General features: G+C 41.8%; 1 protein-coding gene across 3 annotated transcripts in view; it reads left to right on the plus strand.

Moving 5' to 3' along the window:
* Window positions 1–21,657, plus strand: part of RUNX1 (RUNX family transcription factor 1) — a 169,306-nt gene that overhangs the window by 102,417 nt on the left and 45,232 nt on the right. For all 3 annotated transcript variants that reach the window (XM_086482482.1, XM_086482490.1, XM_086482498.1), the window contains 2 exons: window positions 1,108–1,264; window positions 18,049–18,153. In XM_086482482.1, coding sequence (XP_086338608.1) covers window positions 1,108–1,264; window positions 18,049–18,153 — 262 coding nt within the window. The remainder of the gene's footprint in view (window positions 1–1,107; window positions 1,265–18,048; window positions 18,154–21,657) is intronic.

Here is a 21,657-nt window from a genome sequence, read left to right on the forward strand (position 1 = left end):
GCTGGATTTCTTTTTTCTCTTTTTTCTTTTTTTTTGGTAGTAGTCCTGAGGTCACTACTGTAGACTTAACTGGGGGAACAGCAACGGGATCTAAAAGAACTATGATAAGGAACATAATTCAAGCTTTTGCTTTTGTCGGAGTAAATCAGGACACACACCAGATATCCATTTGACTGGAGCAGGGTGAAATTGTTTTGAGAATTCAGTCCTGCCCAAGAAGAGAAGATAAAATTAAATTGTTGGTCGTTTAAGCAGTGTGAACATTATAGATACAAGTCAGAAAATTTAAGGTTAGAAATCTATATATATCTCGGCACATTGCACCAAAAATGGAGTGAATCCTGTGTTCCTAAATATTTGTTTGATAGATGCTGGCACCAAGGAGCTACAGTACAAACATTTCAGACCAGGTGAAATCCTTTGTCTGAGCGATGGCAGATTTCATTAGTTGAGATCATGATTTCCATCCATCAGGTTGCCGGCGAAGTCTTAAGTCAATGATTTGCTTTCGTGCTTCTAAAGGAAAAAAAGAAATTGTTCAGTAAGTTGTGATCAAACATTTAGTTGAGGCCCGCTTTTCCATGGACTTACTCTGAATTTATGCCGGGGCAGCTCTGTTCGGAGCGGTGTGAGGAAAAGGTAGGGCACTGGTGCAGCTGTGGGGGACTCTGATCCTCTTTGCCCATGAGATAGTTGTTTTGTTGGTTTTGTTGTCTCTTGAATTTTACATTTCCTTCTTCGTGTTGACTCCGCCGTAGCTTAAAAGTAACGCTACTGATGTAAATTAGTTCAGAACTGGTTACTGTTACATGAATTTATTTATTGACTATTACAGAAGTATATTTTGGAAAGCTAATTTCGAGTATTTTTCATGTCAGTGTACACATTACACTGTGCATTTCAGAGATGCATTAATGAAAAAACTTTCCTGTGGCTCTGCAAACTAAGAATGGAAGCAATTCCTGTTTTCCCCAAACAGCTTCTTAGTCTACATAGATTTTTGCTGTTGCCGCTTTTTCCTATTTTATCATGTTACTTGTTGATCTTGTGTGGCCCGAATTAAATGTCACGTAAGGAAGCTGAAGTTTCTGCTCCTTGATTTCGTAGGTGGTGGCCCTGGGAGACGTGCCTGATGGGACACTGGTAACGGTGATGGCTGGAAATGATGAAAACTACTCTGCAGAACTCAGAAACGCCACTGCTGCCATGAAAAACCAAGTAGCAAGGTTCAACGACCTCCGATTCGTGGGTAGAAGTGGAAGAGGTATGTGTTTATTCTCAGCTACTCTTTGGTCACATTCATCAGTTATGTCAAGTTCTGGTTAAGTGGAGGGAAATTTAAGATGGTGTCTATGGAGTTTTCCGCAGCAGGGAATGGTGCAAGATCTGGCGTAGCCCGATTCCAAACACACAGAATTAGCTTTATGCATTTTCCTTGTTTTATCCTAGCCTGTCCTCTGTGTTACTTCATTTTTTAAACAGTAAAATCTCATTTGGAAAAAAAAAAAAAAAATCACATAGACAGCAAGTCACATATTGACTCTGGAACCCACCCCGTCAAATTTAGAACAGCACAGTATTACCCATGTTAAAGTTTAAATAGCATATTTTCTATTTAAATTCAGCATTTTCAGCTTGTATAAAGACCCATGACCGTCTTGGGGCTCGCAGGCACTCTGTCCAAAAGCTGGTCTCTGTAACAGAGTGAGTCAACCTAAAATTACAAGTAATTCCTGTATAGATCTAGACATTTTCTGGGTTCATCATGACCTGATGAAGATACAGGGCAGTTTTTCTGACCTTTCTTTCCCCAAAATAGACATAGAACAATATGCAGTAGTCCTGTTATTTAATGTGCTCCTGCAGAGTGGATTGGATAGACCAGAACAGAACAGATGAGCTTAATATCTGACTTGCTGTATCTCTGTAACAACCAGTAATTACTAGTATGTAAATAAAAAGGCCTTATGAGTGTAAATAACAAATAAGGGTTGAAGGCGACTTAGACTAGAACCAAATAAAAATGTTGTTAGGAAGCTGCAAATAGTACCTGACACGTGCGGCTCACATCGCGTGTGGGTGGGCAGGTGTACAAAGCTCGATCCAAAAGCCCGTAAAATCAACAGAAGGACCCTTCACAACTTCACTCTTTGGCTCAGATCCATAATCTTAAACCCCATAAATTCTAAGCAATCATGTTTACCTTTCTATTACAAGATTATTTTAAGCGCTCCTCTTGCATTACTGCCCTTGCTGCTGTGAGTGGAGTCCCTTTGCGTGCATCGGGGAGTTCAGTCAAACCCACGGAAGAGAAGTCAGTGAGCTATTGCTCAGAAAAAGCTTGCAGGAAAGATCAGCCTCTCTCTTTGAGAGGCTGTCGCATCTTCCACGTGACTTCATATGATACTTGCTTATGTATTTTTCTCCTGTTTCAGTCATGTCTTTAAGTAAAATCAGAACGTAACACTATGGTGTTCCAAACACAGCAGCGACATTTAGGGACAATTCAGTGCTGTAACAGTAAGAAAATGACAGTGTTTACTGCAGTTAAGTAGGTTTCTGTATACTGCCTTCTTGAGCAATTTGTGCGATGGTGTCTCTTTGAATCAGCTTGAGTACTCGGGGCTCGCTGACCCCTCCTCACCATTTTTCCCTCCCTCTCTCCCTGTGTGAACATCTGAACCATCTCCTGATGCGTGGTTGTATGCATGGTTCTTACAAACACAGAGTTATGAGCATGCTTCAGGAGAGTTACAAAGGTGACCCACTTCTGTTCGCTCGCTCTCAAAATGTTTTATTCCAAATGGGAGACGGGTCTGGCTTCAGACCGAGGAAGTTATCCTGATTATACACAACAGCCTTTATTTGCCTTTGAAGTGGAATGCATCTGTAGATATTCTTCCAATATAAATACAGTCAGCAATTGTGGAAGAGCATGACCCTGCTGAAACACAGGTGCAAGCAGTAAGTACGTTTTAAGAATAAAATACCAATCCAGTCCCTCTGTATGCTGCAGCATTTTTAGCTGAGGATACAGAAGGAGATGTCTTTTAAATTATGTTGTTTGGGCTGTCTTCAAAATGCACTTGGTGGAAAACACCCGCAGCTGAGAACGTAGCTTCGTAATGCTAGCAAAGAATAATAATAGGGTAATGTAGAGAAAATTATATCCATTTACTGAAAACATGAGAGATGCTGTAATGTCTAAAAGTATCAGTCATTAAACATGTTCATTTGTTATATTAAAGGTACCACCTTTTCAGTAAATGGAATTTGCATTATGATTCAGAGATGACTGTTTAGACGATTCAAATGAATAGCTGGCAAAGTGGCGGAGAAGCTAATAAAAACAAACCTGTAGTTCAGTTCCTGGCCATGGTAATGAAGCTAGAAATCATAACAGTGAACTGTGTGAGTTTCAAGGTCAAAATCCAGTGGCTGAGAGACAACAGTCCCTATTCATACCAAGAAAAGCTTGGTGGGAAGCATCGTTGAGCCCCTTACCCTGCTATAAGTGGTTGCTACTAGCCGGTCACTTGCACACAGACATAAACCTTGCATGTCATATGATATCGAGGTGCTCGGGATCCTTTAAGCGATGGAGTGATTTGGGAACGCTGCATGCTATTAGTCAGTCTTCGAGGTTAAATCTCATCACCTCCATTGGCTGCCCATCTTTGGAGTGAGTGACTAATGTATGCTTCTGTTTACTCCTTGAACAGGGGATTGTTTTCCAAAGGTGGGGTTTGTTTGCATTTGGTACAGGATTTCTGAGGTGCTGTTCTGTTGAATTTGTATAAAGCCTAAAGCATAAGGTAGCTGCTTCAAAGGGCATTGCTTCCTTTGATACTTTGCTAGAAGAAAATTAACCGAAACTTTGTTTGCTGTGTAATATTTGAGTTTGAATAAGTTCAGTTGCCACCAGTGATAATGCAAGGAGTACTATGTGAACAGTGATTGAAAGTTCACATCTGTTATGGTCAGACTGGAAACTCTTTGTGCACCTCAGGTGATTTAAAATCCCTGCCGGAGAATAAGGAACAGCTTTGACCAGTAACAGTTCCTTGTGCATTGGTTATCACCCAAGTGCAGCCATCCCCATTAAATCCCTTGCCAAGCCGATGGCAAGTCACTCCTCTCTCCCTTCTAAGAGAGTAGGAAATTGTCATTACTGACATTCTTAATAAATAGTTTAAATTTTCTTCTGTGGACTTTAAATGAAATCTAGCAAGATAGTCTGATGGCTGTTTCAAACGTAAGACTATTGTCCACATTTCCATCTCAGTGAATTTGCGGCTCTGTGCTGACTGTAAGATAGTCACAGCGATTCCCGCCATTTAGGGTTCTGAATCCTGCCTGTCAGTCAGAGCAGACGCACCAACCAAATATTGGCCAAAGCTTAAAGAACTGAACTGCACTTCAGCTTTCGTTTTGTATTTAACAGCAAGCAGCAGTCTCGTGTTGCTCTGCCGGTGCCTGCCATCCAGAATTCTTAAAAAAACCACCCCAAAACCTCTTGGTTTTCTTCACGTCCAGAATGGGAGCTGAGAATATCACAGGTCACCTGAAACATCGAGATGTTGTATAAAAGCAATTTGGCTCGCTTTCCTGAACAAAACAGATTTACATTGGAATTGGCTCGGCTCCAGAGTTAGTATTCCTCACCCTAGTTTGAGAATGCTACTGGGAAAACCTGCCCGTCTGGCTTATAAGCCCGAGTAAGTAATTTCTGAAAGAAAAATGTTGTTTAAAACTTCAGCCAATCTCAGCCCCCCCTTGCCTGATAACCTGGTAAAAAAAAAAAAAAAATCTTTATTTTTCTGCCTCTGTTCATAAACACTTCAAAATGCAGAGTACCCTGTTTTCTTAATGTATAATGAACCAGTTTAGGTTACTCTAATGAAATAAATCTGATGAAAAAAGCCTGACACCATAGAAGTCCATTGGATAAAATAAAAAATAAATAGTTATTTTGGAGAGGGAAAGCTTTGTGGCTCAGTAAGCATTACATATTTTCCTCATGGAATCATTAATCCCAGTAACTATCTTCTTTGTAGAATGTAACATTAAAAAAACCCCAACAAATAAACATGTTTTCCAGATGAAAATAATTATTAATAGGTTATCATAATAGTAGCTAATGGGGAAGTCGCTTGGCTGCTGCAGAAGATCTCAATCTAAAGCTGAGAGCTGGAGTTTCGTGATAGCTTTCCAGCAAGGTCTTTAAAAAAACTGTGTCTTGGAAAAGACTGAAAATTAAGCTTACACATATATTTCTTACCAGCTATCAGGATTAGAGTCATGAATATGTCTTGTGATAGTTTTCAATTTCCACAGAGCCAAAGAAGTACTCCTTTTTCACAGGTGTAGCTGGTAGGAGAACACGAGAGAGAGATATTACCAAGCATAATCAAAAGTTTCTGCCATCAGGCCTGTTCCTTCAGAATATAATTTTGGGGAAGAAAAAACAGTTTAAGCTGGGATCTAAAAAAATATTTAAACCCCAGAAATTATTGTCCTGGTTTCTGAGTCCAGTTATTTTTATTGGTCTTCTGAAGTCAGAATTTTGCTCCTTCAGTGAAGCTTCAGCTTGTGGTTGCATTATTTGAGCACTTTGTCAAAATTTGTTTTATTTTTTTACTTAAACACATTCAAAATTACGAAAGTATGTGCAAAACAGAGGAGGATGCTATTCAACAGGATCGTAAAATCAGTATTAAGCCGCCGGCTGGGTCCTGGTCCAAGCCAATGGAATGCTTCAGGGGATGCAGTATCAGATACTGGAGTAACAATGAGCCGTGCTTGCCAGACAGGACAAAAATAAAAGAAATCCAAAAGCAATCTAAACTGAAGAAAAAGAGTCAATTGATAAAGTTTGAAAACAACCACTTATTTGTACTTCGGATTGATAAGTATGCGGCACTAGCAGGATGCTATGGCCAGGGGGAGGGTGGTTTGCTCGTAGAGAAACGGGCAGCTCCTTTGAGCCGTCTTGCAGCCCTGCTGTCGCGCCGGGCGTGGGCAAGGCTGGCACGGCCTTTGGGGTGGGAAAGCCGGGCATCTGCAACGTTGCTCACCTGGGGCTGCTGCTGCCGGTCCTGCCTCTCGCAGGCAGCGGCCAAAGGAAGAGATCGTGCTGCTGGTCCTCACCCCGGCTGTGTGTTACAGGGTCAATGTTTATCACAGGACTCTTCTCCCTCCAGTCGTGTCTGAACGGCAAATTTTTCTCTAAAACATAGAGGCTGGAAGCAGTAATTTTATTTTTAAGTGACTTTGGGTTGCTTAGTTGTGTCATTAATTTTAATGGAGATTTCTGTGTAAACCGAGTAGCCGTGGAAGAATTCAGCGTGCAGACTCCCCGCACTGGTACAGAGAGGCCAATGCCTGTTTCAAGCCAAATAGCCTGGGTCGGCGTTAGATTGATCAGCAAACCCGGCCCTTTCAAGATGACGGCTGCCTCGGTGCTGGCCGTTGGCAGGGATGTAGTGGCAGGAGGAGGGGAGAGGAGAAGACTTTCTCATTACGCCAGTGCCGCCCAAGTTGTCTTCAGCACACACTCGCTACGTGCAGCCGGGTTTGCATGAATTGCTGATTGTGTAAGAAAGTATACATATGATGCAGCTCTGCGTGGGGGTTTGACTCGAAAAACATCATGTGGTCTGTGAGGCTGAGCATGACTGCGGCCGGCTTTGCCAGCTCCCAGACACTCTTTTCTGGGTTACTTAAAATTTCGTCTGGGTGAAAAAAACTCTCGATCAGAAAGCGTCAACAGGAGAAAAATAATGGCAGAGCGATTTGGAGAACTTCCTGTCTCCGGGAGCATTACTGCTGTAAACAGTGGCCATGCCAAGTGCTGAACCACTGCCCTCAGTCCAATAACAATAAATCTATTTTTTGGTTCTGCAGAGCTCTGCTTGTACATTTTTGAAACTTGGGCTAACGATGAGGATGAGGCAGACACTATCCTCTGAGCATTTTCTTTTTTTCTTTGCCGTGATAAAAGGAGTTGGGCTTACCAGGATACTGCTTAGGGAAAACAAAGTACCTCTCTAGATGAAAAGGTTACATAGTTTCAAGAGATCTGTTTGCCCTTCAGGGTTTTTTTTTTTTTCCTTGGTTTTTATTTTGCTTTTTATTTTAGTGTGCCCTCCTTCAGAGGTTGCTTGAGTTCTGCTAAAAAAAAAAAAAAAAAAAAAAAGTATTTATTTTTGTGTATACCTATGTACCTGTATAGGTATGTACCTGCATTACAACTCAAGTAACAGCTGTTATTTCATCATCAAAATAAAACCATTCTGAGAGATGAATTAGGACCCTGGCTTCAGGGCTGGCTAGTGAACTTCAGCTGACTATCCTATGGCATGCAGTTCTTGTCAACTCACTCAGGATTAGCAGAAGTGAGGATGCTGCAAATCAGTGGCTTACAATTGCTGTCAGGACAGTCTTTTCCAGCATAGTCATGTGCATAAACCCTCATCAGTCTGAATCAGCCTCTGTTCCCTTCTAAAAACTCTTCAGCAGTGCTAAAAAAATAGACATTTTTTTTTCTATTGCCTTAGTGCTGTGTGACTCTCCACTTCTTTTGCTCTCATCCTACTCTCCCCTGTTTTCCCACCTTTATTTCAACACAGTTTTCTCAGCCTCTCCAAATCAACATTATTCCCTTCATCTCTGTCCTAAATCAATCTCTGTCTCTTGCCCTCCTTCCTCAATCGATGCTCCTCCTGCCCATCCCATCTCAGCACAGGTTGGGATTCCTGTGTGAGCTTTTATCACAGGAGCAGGTATTGGCCTCAAAGTGTGGTTCTAGGAACTATCCTAAATTCCTTCCTCCCTTTCCTACCGTTCTGTGCAAGGACCAGGAGCTACCTGCTGTGTGGTGCGGGGAGGGAGCAGGCAGTGCATGGGGGAGAGGAAGGAGGTTCTGGAGACTGAGGCAAGGAGGAGGGAAGCAGCTGCTTTGAAGGCTTGATGCCATAAGAGCTCTTCAGCGGGGCGGTGCTTGGAGCAGCATGTATGCACATCAGTTCCCTGAAGTTTAGGGAGGAACTGAAGGAAATGCTTTGGCAAGGCCACAAAGTTTCCACAGGCTAGACTTTATGAACCGCAACTCTAACAAAGCTGCATCCATATCTGAGGCCACAGAGGTTGCTCTACGTTTGAAAGTTGTCTCTGGTGGAACTTGGCAGATTCCAAGTTTGTAATGGCAGTGTTATCTCCCCAGTCACTGACTGCATGGATATCCATCGAGTGACCCCAGACCTCTTCTGAGCTCTGAAATCAATGCTCATTGCATTAGTGTAATGATAGCACAGAGGAGTCCTTCCTCTAAGAAAATGAGCTCAGAGTAAACAGTCCCAGCACACACTCCCACACTCAGCTAGCTACTGAAGAAGTGACTTGTCAGGTTGTCTTTTGGAGTTCACCTGCTTTAGGCCACTGCAAGAGGAAGTCCCTCACTTCCTAAAATGGCTCTGATGATCATAAAAGTTCTTCTTGCCTTTCATATTCAGAGCAGCGCGCTGCACTTCCAGTGAACACACACCTTTCTTGTTCTCTGTACCTGGTCCCTCTGCCTGCAGCCATGCTGAGAGGTCATCGTCTTCACTGTTCTGTAGGGCAAGGAGCATGTTTGCTCCCAGCTCCTGCATCATGCCAGAGCACTGAGGTATACCAGCATCCTACGAAGCAGGGACCTTCTCTGGGGAAATGCCCTAATGCTTAAAGCAAGAGCAGGGGCCACCATGAGAGGCTGCAGTGGGTGAGTCCTGAGCAGCAACTCCCGAACCAAACCTCCCCAAGGAGAAGGGACAGGGGAGGGCTCAGGCTGCGGGTTGGGGCCAACAGACCATGCTGAGATGCTCCTTCCCGAAGGCTGAGCTTGCGGCCTCAAGGGCATGGGGCTGTTTGGTAGGGGTAGCCCCCTCAGATATTCACTGTGGCTGCTGCTGGGCACCACCTGGATGGGGAGGTGGGAGGGGTGAGGGGTGTAATTTTGGACTTAAGCATTTGAATCAAACCTGAATCCCATTGCAGGCAGCTAAATCCTCTTGTGAATCTGGGCCTTAACCTTTTCATGTCTCTCTCATCGCCTATAAAGTGAGGGTGATAATTTCTACCTCAAAAAGCTTATTAATGGTTTGAAATTATAGCTGGGCTAAGGACTATTATTAGGCTTAAGGATCCCAAGGCATTTTCTGTGAGAAGGTGGTAGCTTTGCATTTAAGTAATTTTGTTTTGAACTGTCCTTTCCATCTGGTGTTCCTGTTGCTGTTTTTCCCTTTCTCTGAACCATTCAGCAGTGACACAGCAGTCTGCTGAATGATCTTTTCTTCGTTCCACCCTAGAGCTGTTTGCACTTTGTGGAGGCTCAGTCATTTCTGAAACACTTATTCACAAACAGCCCAAGCTCTGGTATAGAGAAGCACTTCATTTAAAGTGAAAATGATATTGCACTGAGAAAAAAAAAAATCAAAATTCCCTGATACATCGTAGGTCACAGCTTGAAAGCAGAGGTTCAGGCTTTGGGGTAGCCCATTCACAGGAGCATCAGAGATTTCCATTAGAGTCATCTTTGGGGAAAAAATAATTCCACCCTCTCAAAATCTATGTTCAAACATTAGTGACATTTCTGTTTGTATTAATTGCATATATGGATTTCAAGTCTTAAAAATATTTTAACAATAAGCATTGCATTTTAAGACTTAGACTGTAATCTTCTTGTGCTGCCACTCTGCTGCAGAGGCCGGGCACCCCATAGCATCTAATTCTTCCTGTGCTGTAATTATTGTCTCCACCCAAATTCATAAGAATTTTATAGTAGTTACTGCAGTAACACCATTTATAGTTAGAGGCTGCTTGGCTTTTCCATTAAAACGTCTTTCCCCCCCATCCTAGACTTTTAATGCTTTAATCCATTTTGTAAACTTGATCTGCAGGCTTTCAGTCTAAGAGGGCATCCCACCCCAAAAATTCAGTTAAAAGAGGTCTCTTGGGTTGTCTTTCAGAACAGAATGGAAACATTTTTTTAATATTGTCAAACATTGTTGTAACTCTGGTGCATGCGCACACACACACACACACATTTACATATACCACCTCCATCACAAAGCCTAAAAGCTGGTATTGACATAGAACTTAGACCTAAGGATGCTGAAGTACAACTAATGTTCCTGCCATCCAAATTCCTGCCACAGCTTGAAATAGCCTTTCTTCTGAAGTCAGACAACATCACAATATAGGGGGATTCCTGGTGGTTTTGCGTGTTTGTGAGTTGTTGGGGTTGGCATACAGAAGTGACTAATGTCTACGTTAACTACTGGGTGTCACTCTAAGCTATTGTAGGACACCATGTCTTCAGAGATGTTCTTCTTGCCACATCAGTCCCAAATCTCTTGACCCTATGCCTCTTCTCCTCAGTTAGTTCATTTATGTCCTTTCCCATAAGGTCAGAGTTATTTTTCTACCTGTCTTGTGTTGCAGCCCCCTTCCTGATAAATGACCATGACCATTTAGTACCTACACCTGGTACCTCCTGCTACTCAACCGCCAGAGGTTTTTTTAGTCTAAACAGACAAATTTGTGCTTTTGTGGCATCTCTGCTGAAGCACAGTCACAGTAAAAATAACACGAACATAGTAGAAGTGAGGGAAGGAGCCAGAAGGTATCCAATTGAGACCGATGCCTTGCATCTAACATTTTAGGTGTGAACATTTCAAATGAATGCATTTCAAATCCACATTTCTTAAGCAGAGAAGGGCCATCAGGTGCCTCACAGGCAAACACTGGAGCAGCAGCGGCAGCAGTGGCTGCGCTTTTACACACATTGTTGGGCTGTCAGGGAAGGGATTAGCACAGAGGCCCCTGCAAGGCTGGAGGAGGTGGTGGATGGTATCATCATGACAGCACATGGGACTGGGAAGTGAAACCACTCATCAGCACAGAAGTGAAACTGGCTGCACATAAACTTGTCAAATTAAAATGTAAACATCTGGCCAAAAAAAGAGAGAGAAATTGCATCTGTTTGAGTTGAGTCCCACCCTTGCAACGTTTGAGAATGTGAGCTATCCCTGTTTGTGCAAGGGAGAACCACTCTTCTGAGGGCTTCAGATCAAATACTGAAGTTGTTAGTTTCTACAGAAATTGATAAAAAGCAGCATTCAAGCAAATATGTGATTTTTGAATTGACAGTGACACATTTCTGGGATGTTGGGTGCTGGCACTTTTTGTTTATTCCAGCAGAAACGTGTTCTCTTTTTTTTTTCTGAGGAAAGGTATTTGAATGTTGGTACCACTGTAGCACAGCAAGCCTGGGGGGAAAGCAACTTTAGGACATGCTACTTGCATGGGCATCCTCCAGTGCAAAGGGAAACGTGTAGTGTAGGGGACAGGTCTCGTAACATGCCTGGTACACCTGATGACAAGGGACATGAACAAAACATTGCTATGTATCACTAATATGTGTCTGCTGGAATAGCTGCTGAGGGCCTGAGTTAGCTTTATTTTAACAGCTGTAAGTTACACTGAGTATAGAAACAGCTTCTGTATCTGTTTGCTTAAATATTTCATGTCCACAGCTTGCAGACTTGGGTTATATTTTTGATTTATGAAGTAAGAAGATGGTCAGGGACAATTTTCAGAAGAGTGTCAGGACTATCCTTGTCATCCAGATAATGGGCTTAAGGTAAATTTCAATTTTAGTGCCTGCTTAGGTTGACAGCGCCTCTATTAATGTTACTTGATTTCAGTTATGTAATTTTGGTTGCTTAATCTAGCTCCTGTGTTGCCTTAGGTTAAATGTACATGTGCTTCACCAAAATAGCGCCTTGAAACAATTCCAGCCTAGGCACAACCTTCTTCTAGCCTTCAAGCTCTGGGAATCCCCAGAGCTGTGGCAGGAGAGGCAGGTGGCTGTACTGCTCTCCACCACAGCATTTGACTTGTTAGCTGGATAAAAGCTTGGAGAACGGGCAGGGAAGGAAAAGAGAGTGAAGTGCACATCTTGGTTAAGAACTCGGTAGTGCTGCAGGGAGCTGGGAAGGAAAGGGAAGGGGCGAAGCCAGCACCAGCCACGCTCCCACAGCAGCAAGATGCTTTTCCATAACTTACTGCAAAGCAAATTCAACAGTTCATAGCTGGGTCCGAGTTTGCAGCAGGACCACTTTTGTCCATTTGCATGACAACTTGGCCCCATATAAATCCGGAACAAAACACCTGTTGATTTAATGCAGTGGAAATCTCATTCTGGGTAAGTGGATGCTTTGTAAGTACAGATATAAGAACTTCCTGGAGTGAGACACTCGACAGAAATGTTCAAAAGTATACCTTTATACTGACCCAGGCTGCTTTGGCAGGAGGCAAGTGGGTGCATTTCCCGAATCTCCAAATTGACACACACACCCACAAACCATCCATATAAATACACAAACACATCGGTTGTCCATGCAAATGATTTGCATAGGTAGTTCTTGCATTTCTTTGGGCAATCAACCATATTTGCTGACATCTCCCCATGTTCACATTTATATGTTTGGACTGTTGGTCTGTGGTGGTCAGAATTTGTAAACCATTTACAGTGTGCTAGTGGATGAGGCGAATAACAGTTTTCTCTCATATTTAAATTCAGTGGTATCTGTGGTGCCGATGGTAAGCAAATTATGTTATTTTTTTGATGCCTCTTGCTTCAGTTACAGCTTTCTTCTGATGAAATAGCCACTGGACCAAACATAACAGGCAAAGTTGTCTTCTGACTCTGTGAAACTGTCACTGGGGACAGGAAAAAAGAGTCACCATTTGAGCACAGAATTTGGACTTGTGCAGGTTTTTTGCAATTGGGCATGCAACTTGAACTCTAAAAAATATTTCACTTGTATGATGAGCAGCAGTTAACTAATGAAAGGACAAATCATGTTTGCCCTTGTTGTCCTATTGATTACATTTGGGGTATTCACAGTGGCTCAAGTGATAAGAATGGCAAAATTTGGCCCCAGCGTATAATAGTTGGTGTTTGAGAACGACTATGCAAGTGTGTGCGTATTACATCCTGCCCAGATATACAGTCAGATACGTTATTAAAATGCAGCAGACATCTTCACTTTGGCAGATACCCAGGAAAATGTTGTGAGAAATTGTAAAAATGTATAAAATTGGCCATTTAGTACGGTTTAATAAAAATAAGTACATAAGCATTAAAAAGCAGAAGCTGGATTTTTTAAAAAAAAAAAAGTATCATAATCTTTCTTACTAGAACTTGGGAGTCTCTCACTAATATAATAGAAATGTCTGTAATAGAATTTGTATTGCATTTGTGTATTACATTTCATATTTTTCCATCTATACCTTTTGTCCTTGTCAGCACAAGCATTCTTGTCTCCTTTCCCATTTTTCTTCTTCTTTTTACCTAATAATTTCCTGTAACAATTCAAACCCCCTGCCCAACAGCTCTAATGACACATCTGTGGTCATCAGAATAAATCCCAAAAGAAAAAGATAGTAATTGTAACCACATCATCTGTTGGCCTCCCTTTCCTCACCCATACCCTCCCTTTCCTCCCTGGGCAAACTTCTGAAACTTTAATTCCATTTTTTTCTGTCCTCATACGGATGAACCTTCATCAATAGAGCCAATGTCTCTTTTTGCCTGAGAAAGAGGTGGATTAAAATGAAGTGATATGTTCAAGATGTGGCCTCTCTTCCCTAAAGTGTGTCTGTTCCCATTCCTCTTCACACCTGCCCGTGCAGCCACTTAGATTTTAAGTGTGCCTTCCCAGTCCCAGACCCATCTGGTCATGACACTGCTCAGGGATGACTAAAGCACCACACAGGAGCTTCATGTGACCATGTTGTCACTTGAGATTAATTTTTCCCCCCTTGGTTCCTCTCAAACATTCCCAAGGGCCATAGCTGATAGGCCTATTGCTCCCTCTAGAGCCCTTCAGTGCTATTCTGGGGGACTACCTAAATGATTTCTCACCATGCTAGATGTGAGCTCACTGCTTGTTTTGCGTCCAGCCTTTGTCAGATGGGACGTAGACTGAACACAGACTTCAAGTTCCTGTATTGCAGTGCAGAACACAGGCACAACACTTTCAGATGCTTGGGTCTGGGAGGCTGATCTTCTCCTTTTGCTGGTCCAGGAACAGGATTGCTGAGCAGGCACTGGTGGACAATATTATGCTTTGTGCTTCTTCTTAAGTTCTTGCAGCTTTACACAGCATCAGGGGATCTCACGAACAATCCTGTGAAGTCGTGAGCTGGGGACAACTGGTTTAATCCACCTGACTTCAGCTGCCAAATCAGCAGTGACACTTGATGGCACTTCTGATAGTTCAGTCCCATCAACAAGTCTCTAGGTATCATTTCAAAAGTCAGTATTGTATTTCAGCCAGAAGTGCTACTGTTTCCATTATTTTTTTCTAGGAGTGTTCTGACCTTAATGCTCTTGCAAAAATAAACGTTACCGAGCAATTTTTCCTAACCTAGTTGTAAGGGAAAACTTGATGGAAGCAGTGAGTCTTGTGCTCTGCCCTTACACATATGAGGGTAAGCCTGATGTCTGTGAGAAGGTTTTCCAAAGGCAGAGCCCTGTCCCGCATCTGGAGAATTTAATCCTTGTGCTTATGAGGTGCTATGTGCCTAATATTAGTAACTATCAGGGATACTTACAGAGAGAGCAACAGTCTCTGAAGTGACTCTGGTACCCCAGCAAGTCACAGCTTGACACTGACGCCACCTGTTAGCCCTTCCACCATCGGTAAAGTCTCCCATGATGACACGGTAGCAACTATCTTCAGTTTACTGCGACATGCATCATAGACCCGAGCTAATTTGTGTATGGTTTTCTGTAGATTTATGGGACTGTTTATCCCAGAGGGTCTCAGATTTTGATGTTAGCTAGTGGAGGGCTACATGCAGTTGTGACTGCTAGAACACCATGAAATTGTCATCATGACTATTGGAGGCATCCAAATCAGGCCAGTGTTTCAGAATGCTTTCTTGGGGTGTTTGGTCCCTCTTTACAGTCACTAGAGAGGTCAGTCCATCACTTAGGCTGTCTGACTCAGTTTTGATGGCACCCACCCCTTTCTGAGTTGAGCAGAGACACTAAGTGCTCAATGTAGGTCTTCTACTGATAGTTAGGAGGTCCACTTACTTAGGCATCGGAAATCATGGCATCTAATATAAGCTGCAGTGCTAGGGAGTCTGAATACAGCCTCCACTGACTAACCCAGTATTATTTCACCAGTTTAGTCTGCTGCATGTTGCATATGTACGTGTGTGTGTGCATGTGCTTGTGTGTGAGTGTATTATGCAAGTGTACCTTGAAAATAAATATCTGTATCATGGCTGTATCATAATGCATAAAAGCAAGGAGGAGATGTTTATAGTCCTTCTGTCATCCCAAAACAGGAATATCCATAAAACACAGATTTCACTAACAATACCTCCAATCTAAATCTACCTTTGTCAACCAGACACATAAACGATGAATAATGTAGAAGCTATGAATAAAAGTGATAAAACCACTTAATAAAGCTAAATGTAAATGAAACAGAATAACCAGAGAAAAAACATAGCCAGAATTATTGGTAAGCAACAATGATTGACACATAGGTTTATGGTTATATAGTTCTGTGGTTAACCAGTATGTGGTTAATGAATAGTCTTCTGTCAACAAGAAGCAAGCTAAGTATCTTCCTGCTTTTGCCAACTTGTGTCACAATCTTATACAGGCTCTGAGATCTAGTGTGTTCTGTAGAAAATCTTGAATGTAACTTCACCTCCCTCTTCTTTATTCTGGCCTTGTAGACTGGTAATGTGTCCACATTTTACTACATTTCACTATTGTTACAATTTTTTTTCTGTGTTTCTTTTCTATCTGGAAAATCCACAAGAGTCTTCCAAATAAATAAATTGACTATGTATTCTAGCAGAACAGCAGGAGCATCTTACCTAATGCGTCAGCAGTTGTCTAAAAAAACCCCCCAAACGGGAAGCAAGATGGAAATACTGCAGATTAGTAAAGAGAATCAAGTACACTGTCAAAGTCTCTGTCTTAGTGATCTAGGCATGGTTTATAATGATACAGGGAAACTATTTTTTGAAAGAATAAAGATCCGCAGGTGCCTCTCTGGTATTTGTTAAGTCTAGCGTTATGAGTGGTAAAGTTTTTGGGAAGGAAGTTTATTGAACATTATTACTGATGTCTCATAGAAAGATCTGTTGTGTTAGCAGAGCAAGAGTAACAAAGCTGTAAAGCTTTATCATTTAATTTGGTATTTAAAGAATGTCAAGAACACAGCCATCCTTGGTCTGGGTAGATGTAGGACCCAAGAGTTGAGGTCCAAAGGTCCTCAGACAGGCATCTGAAAATGACTTTTGCTTCTGTTGCAATTCTTTCAGCCTCAGGGACCGCTTTCTAGCAAGGATGTGGAGGTGGGCAGACACTGGCCTGGGATTTGCAAGGCTTGTGTTTCAGCTCCTGTTTTGTCAGGGCTGTGATTCAGGATTATAGTTGGATTTAATTGCAGCAGCCAAAGTGGTTAGCATCACTGGCCACAGGCTTCCTGTGAGATCCGTGGCCAAGACACTTTATCTCCCCACAGTTCCTCATCGGTAGACTGGGGAGAATACCTCCCTAATTCACAGGGATGTGATGAGGACAGTTTCCAGTAACAGCTATGTGTGTGTGCTCCCTGTGATGTTGATGCAGACCATTAGCACCAAAGTAGGAACTGCATTAAGAGAAGTATTGAATTGCAAATGAATGTGCGTAGGGAGGGGGGGGAGTATTGCTGCTAGATGCAGGCATTTATATTTACGTTTATATTTAAATTTGTATTTATTTATATAGATAAATGAAGCAAACAAAAATGGGAAGTCTTAAAAGGGAAGAAACTCAGCACTCAGGAAGGCTGGAGGAAAGTGGTAAAATGAAGCAGGCAGATCTGTATGGGAAAGCTCACACAGCATGTGCCCAAAGGAGGAGAACCTCAATTTTCTTACAACAGTTCCTGGTTATCTGACTTGGGTGATGTCCCTTGATGTCTCTTACTGATAACCAAGATTCCTGTCAGTATCTGAGTCCTTCATGATGCTGAGATAATTATGCTAAACCTGCTGACAGGCAATGTTTTTACTGTTGTCCAGGCCAAAGCCATAATGAATGCATATATGAGGTCTCATCAAAGATGCAGAATGTTACTTCTGTTATTTAAAAAATGCCTCAAGTAAATGCTGGCCAAAAGCAAATCCAGGGGTAGCATGAGCTGAAGGCATTGCAGTCACAAGGGGATAGGAAACCCTCCCCAGCAGCCATCAAAATGAGTACTTTTCCCATCTGAGAGCTGTGGCATGCACACAACAATTTTGAACAGCCCTTACAGTTTTCTTGCTGAATAATAGAGAAACTAAGCATAATGCTCTGCTATGTCTTCATAAAATGTTTTAATTCTCTGTGGACAAGCTGTAGGGATTTTTTTTTCCACTCTCTTGTTTCTTGGCATTGCAGTAGCAGATTATTTTTAAAGGGTTCTGGTTTGCAATATGGAATTTATCTAACGCTAGCTTCAGCCACAAAGCGTGGGATTTTACGATCTGCCTAGGGGATCTGAGCACCCAGCTCTCTTTAATATTAACGAGTGCTGTTGATCAGATTCCTGTGGCAGTTTTGGAAGAGTCAGCCATAATTTCTTAGCCTCTCTGAACTAACACCCTTTAGAAAGTATAGATAAAGTACCAGCAGTCATGTAGATCAGATAAACTCTAACTGTTAAGGGTAACCTCCTTTTTTTTTTTACAAAGTGTAGATCATTTAAATACAAATTAATTTTTTTTTCCCCGAAAGCTTTGAGATGTTGCCACAGAGGGAATGCATCCAGCACCAGGCAGTTGTGAGGTTTTACACCCCACTCTCTGGGCACATATTTGTCTTCAGATACAGACAACTAACGTGTTTCAGTGCCACTTGGTGTTTTCGAGTGCTATCTGAAATGAGGAGTACACCTTTTCTCAACACATATGCTCAGTAACATTTTTTTCCTGTTGCAGGGAAAAGCTTCACGCTAACTATCACGGTCTTCACAAATCCACCACAAGTAGCCACATACCACAGAGCCATCAAGATAACAGTGGATGGACCTCGCGAACCCAGAAGTAAGTGATTTAATGACAGCATTTGCAGAAGGCCAAGCTGATGCTTTAGTACAGGAGTTCATCACCAGCCTCATGAGATGCAGCAATAACCAATGCATGTGGAGCAGTGGGTATGTTTTAAGCCAAGGCTGTCCTACGAATGGTTTTAATCATGCCTTCCCAAAGCCTAATTTTTCATGGGTGTCCAGATGATCTACAATATGACTTGCATTGCATTTCTAAAGTATCTACCCAGGGATGACTTGGATCATACCCAAAAGCTGACAGAAAGGATGCTGGTAAAAGGTGGGCAGCATATACCTTATGCATCATTTCTTGCTAGACTTGCCTTTCAGATGTTAAGAGGATTTTAAAGCATTGGAAACCAATATGTCATTGATCTAACTTTTCAAGCTCAGCCACCCTGCAAAAACAAATAAATGCCTGAGAGAGGACACCTGGTTGCTGCCTTGTGGAGTTCACTGTACCTCATGCTGTCATATAGCTTAGGAGCACCCATTTTCACAGACGGCCAAACTTTTCTCTTTTTATTTTTCCCTTTGTTTTTTTAAGAATTAAGTAGAAGGAAGAGAGGAATGACTTGATACCTCCAAGGGAATACCCGCACCTTTCACACAGGCAGTTGTATTGTCCAGGTGATGAGGGCAGGCTGTTTTGTCTGAAGGGTGAAGCGAAGTGAGGGTGGAGCAGATCTACAGGTATAGATGCTTCTGCAGCACATACACTGCCTGTTACCGGAGGCAATCGTTAACCTCAGTCACTAGCCTGAATGGGGCATTTTCATATTTTTATCAAAATGCCCTGATGTAAATTGAGGTTTGTGGTTAGTTTCTTGCACTCCTCCCCCCGCACGCTTGGCAGAAGTTCTGGCTGTTGCTTAAGTGGAATTATCCTGGGAGAAGAGCGCAGCAGGATTCAAACACCCACTAGAGAATGAGACTCGCAGCTTGGGGTTGCTTAACTGGAGCAGGTGGTGGGAAGAAAAGAAAGGTTTGAAGCTTCAACTAAAATAGCTTAGAAAACTCATGTCTGGCCTGTGCATTTTCTTCTCGAGCCTTCATTTGTCTGAGTTGCATCATGATGCTGCATACATTTAGTGGAAAAATCTGACCTATATTTTTTGGATTTGAGGCCAGACTTTAAAACAAATACTGCCGTCAGAGTAAGGCTTCTTATTTAGTTTGGGGTTTTTGTTGGGTTTTTTTTTGTTGCTTTTTTTTTTAAATTGTAGTTGAATTGTCCCTGAAAAATATCCCCAGTGAACCAGGCAGCTGTGCACATAAAAAGATATTTGTATATGCAAGTTCTAGATTTGCATATGTAATTACCTGGGCATGTTCATAGTTTGCAGAAAACAAATAAGCTTTAGTTTTTTAAACATGAGCCTGCTAGAACGGTAAGAAACAAAATCATCCTGCAAAATCAACCTACTGTTTTAAATCAATTCTTCAGTTGGTATAATAGTTAATATTTAATAGGATTCTACATTTTAAAAAGGAAGTAGAGATATAATACATACTGAAGCAACATACGTATCTTCCCGACTCAAGTGTATGTAAAAGCTTCCTTGTAAATAATTTCACTTTGTTGTAGGCAAATCAGCTGCATAGTGGAAGAGGCTTTATGCGTGTCAGGAGAAGAGGTCAGACTCCCCCCTCAGTAGGAATGCACAGCTCCTTTTATTGCTAAGTCATTCATGACGCAGCATAGAAGGGATTATGCTCCTTTCGTTTTTAAGTGGGCTGCAAAGTCCTTCAGTTTGACTTCTCACCAAGGGTTTCTGAATTGCAACGGCTGTTGCCATCAGTGTGGTTTCTTCTCTCCTCTTTATACATTTGACTGAGATACAAGTCGGCCTGAAGAGATACACCACAGGCTGTGAAGGAAATAAGAAGTGGTACCCAGTGCATTCTCTGTTCAGAGAGAGTTCTGGCGTGTTTGGCCTGTGCATTTATTTTTCTATACTCTCGCTCAGTGGATGTATCCTATTTTGCATTGGTTCAATTAGATCAGTTACATGTGTGGCCTGTACAAAAATAGTTTGCAGGGCTGTTACCTGCGTAAACTCACATACAAGATTTGTGGTCAGACATGCATGCTGTGTATTGAAGGGATTTAAAATTATATCAGCCATCTTGTATTGAGACTAGAATCAAAATAAAAATTGTTAGAGTGTTTCTAGTTTCAGTGATCAATATTTGGGAATGTTCATCCTTACAGATCCACGACTTACTCGCTTGCTTGAGCTAAAGGAATTACTGAAATACTGAGATGTATTTTCTAAGATGTCCCAATTCAAAAGACAACGGTGGAAGACAGTAATGGGAACAAAATTAGATACTGCTGTCTTACAGAGACCTAGAAAAAACACACTGAAGTCCAAAACCAACTCCAGCAACAGTTTTTGATTCATTTACTTTATGTTTATAATGGTTCTCAGACAGTCTGAATTCTAGTGAGTGCCTGCATTCTCTGTGAAAAATGCTGGAAGGTGAGGGGCCATTTCTGACCATGAAGGCCAACTGAGACAAAAGTCAGAACTTCACACCAGGATGATTTTAGTCAGCTTTACAGGACATATAAATACCTTTTTTAAAAAAAAAAAACCACAACAAACCAACCTTTAAGATTAACTTAAGAAATAACAAAAACATTTTTCTTTTGTCTTCAGAGAATGTCGGCTCAAGAGCAGTTTCTGAGCCAGAATTAAACGGATGCTCAAAGTGGTTTTTTTTTTATGCAAAGGACAGCCTCTTCAACTAGGCATGCTTGGGGAAAAAACTTCAAAAAGTAATACAAAGCAGGATTTGAAGCTCTTTTTGGAAAACAGAAAAATATTGAAACTGAAGGCTCCAAAAGCAAATATGCAAAGCACAGACTTTTTGGCTCACTGCAACGTGTGGAGGTGTCACAATAGGTGACAATAACACAGCGTGTATCACATGTGCCACCTTTACTCTGCACAAAGGCCCGCGGACTTGGGTTCTTGCACTTCCAATTGTACCTTTGGTCACGATTACTGTGATGGCCAGGTCTTTACCTAACAGCATATTTGCCTATGTAACTACCAGATTTGCATTTACAGTTGTGATAATTACTTGTGCACAGGACTTACACCACTGCCCTTTTTTTGCCGTTGAATTTCTGGCTGTGCCTATCCAGATGATACTTGTCATCAAATTGTCATGGCTTGTAGAGAGAGCCAAGGTACTTAAGAATCTGGCTCTCCCTTCACTGCTTTCATTATGTATTTTAAAAATCTCTTTTGAACTTAGCATTTTTATTCTCCAGCTCTGAATAAATGCTTATTTTCAAAATTTTTATAAAAAGAAATAATACTGCACTGTCAGGGAGAAGGGCAAGATGACCTAACCCATCATTTTCTTCTCCAACTTCTATGATTCTATGATTCATAAAGCAATTTATGTTTTTATGAGCTAAGTCCACGGGGAAAATCATTAGCAGTAACCAGATCAAGAGTAGTGCTCCTGATGAAAATACTTT

This window comes from Leptosomus discolor, chromosome 1 (genome assembly GCF_034619465.1).
Source record: "Leptosomus discolor isolate bLepDis1 chromosome 1, bLepDis1.hap2, whole genome shotgun sequence".
Lineage (NCBI taxonomy): Eukaryota > Metazoa > Chordata > Aves > Leptosomiformes > Leptosomidae > Leptosomus > Leptosomus discolor.